This window comes from Pygoscelis adeliae, unplaced genomic scaffold, assembly GCF_000699105.1.
Source record: "Pygoscelis adeliae isolate BGI_AS28 unplaced genomic scaffold, ASM69910v1 Scaffold944, whole genome shotgun sequence".
In the NCBI taxonomy this organism is placed as follows: domain Eukaryota; kingdom Metazoa; phylum Chordata; class Aves; order Sphenisciformes; family Spheniscidae; genus Pygoscelis; species Pygoscelis adeliae.
In genome coordinates this window covers 87,555-88,843 of record NW_008824649.1, presented here as the reverse complement: position 1 = coordinate 88,843, position 1,289 = coordinate 87,555, and the positions used below count along the sequence as shown (strand labels likewise).

General features: G+C 56.3%; 1 protein-coding gene across 1 annotated transcript in view; it reads right to left on the bottom strand.

The window, feature by feature from the left end:
* CLPB (ClpB caseinolytic peptidase B homolog (E. coli)) overlaps positions 1 to 1,289 on the bottom strand; it is a gene marked incomplete at both ends in the record, with an annotated part of 92,850 nt that overhangs the window by 7,611 nt on the left and 83,950 nt on the right. Inside the window, one exon of the mRNA XM_009322486.1 lies at positions 838 to 999. Within this exon, the coding sequence (XP_009320761.1) occupies positions 838 to 999 (162 nt within the window). The remainder of the gene's footprint in view (positions 1 to 837; positions 1,000 to 1,289) is intronic.

Here is a 1,289-nt window from a genome sequence, read left to right as displayed (position 1 = left end):
CCTCCGAGGTTTCTCCAGGAGTGTTGTGGCTTCCTCTGGAGAGAGCTGAAGCCCTGGGAAGCGGCCCCAGACTCCTCCCAGGTAGTTAGCTGAAGAGCTTTGTCCACGGCAGGGGGCTTGGAACTAGATGATCTTTAAGGTCCCTTCCAACCCAAACACCGTTCTGTGATTCTACGTTTGGGGGAGGAAAGGCGTGAGGCAAATCACACGCCATCTGAAAAGTCATGAATTAACCAACCGGAACTAAAAACCAGCAATTAACAAGACATGAGTCGCGGGGATACCGATGGACTACGAGGTCCCCAGACCACCCTGCTTTTCCGATGTCGTGACGACACCCTGACCCGTGCCTGGGACCTGGGAGACGATTTCCTCCGTGCCGCGGAGGTGTGGACACAGGGCACCCCTCCTCTCGTCGCTCCTGCCTTCTGCCGTGGACTGGCAGCCCAACTGTTCCTGCACCGACCTGTCCCTGGGGTGGCTTTTCCTTCGCAGTATCCTCACGACACAGCCTTCACCGTCACACCTTCCTGGTGACACGGGACAATCCAATGGCCCTGGCTTTTTCCTCAAGTTTCCAACCTTCCCATCACTGGCTTTTTCTTTGCCTAAAGATGTCATTTATTCCACCGGGAGACCTCAGCAGCATCCTGTTTCCCGGTGTTAAAATGGAGAAGAGGCTGACTGGCTGTGTCGCGTTTTTTCGGAAGGGACTATCGATCTGGAGCATTTCAGCTCCGCTCCAGGACACGTCCTGCAGCCGTCGTCCCTCGCACTGCTCACTGCCACCTTCCGCGCAGCCCTTGTGCCAACGCTGACCCTGAAACACGGATCTACCTCATCGAACAGCTGCAGCATGATGGTGAGGACATCTGGGTGGGCTTTGTCGACCTCGTCGAAGAGCACCACAGCATTTGGACACTGCCTCAGCTTTTTGGTGAGCTGCCCGCCCTCTTCATGGCCCACGTAGCCGGGAGGAGAGCCGATGAACTTGGCGACCTAGGAGGAAGCAACAGGACACGCGAAAGCTGACCCGTGGATGCCAGGAGCGAAGCCCTCTCGGTAGCTCAGCAGGCAGCCACGACTCTTCACTGCAGACAAATCAAGCTCTATATTCTTTGTGACATCTATCGCACCCCGGGTATCCCAAAATCAGCTTAATCAGCAACAATTTGGCAAAGTGCAGAGTGGTGGCTGCTGAGCAATTACCTCGCCCAGAGCTTTAGCCAGCAGAGTCTGCAGGAGCAGCCACAGGCAGGGGGGGCCAGCGACACCCCCCTCTTTTACAG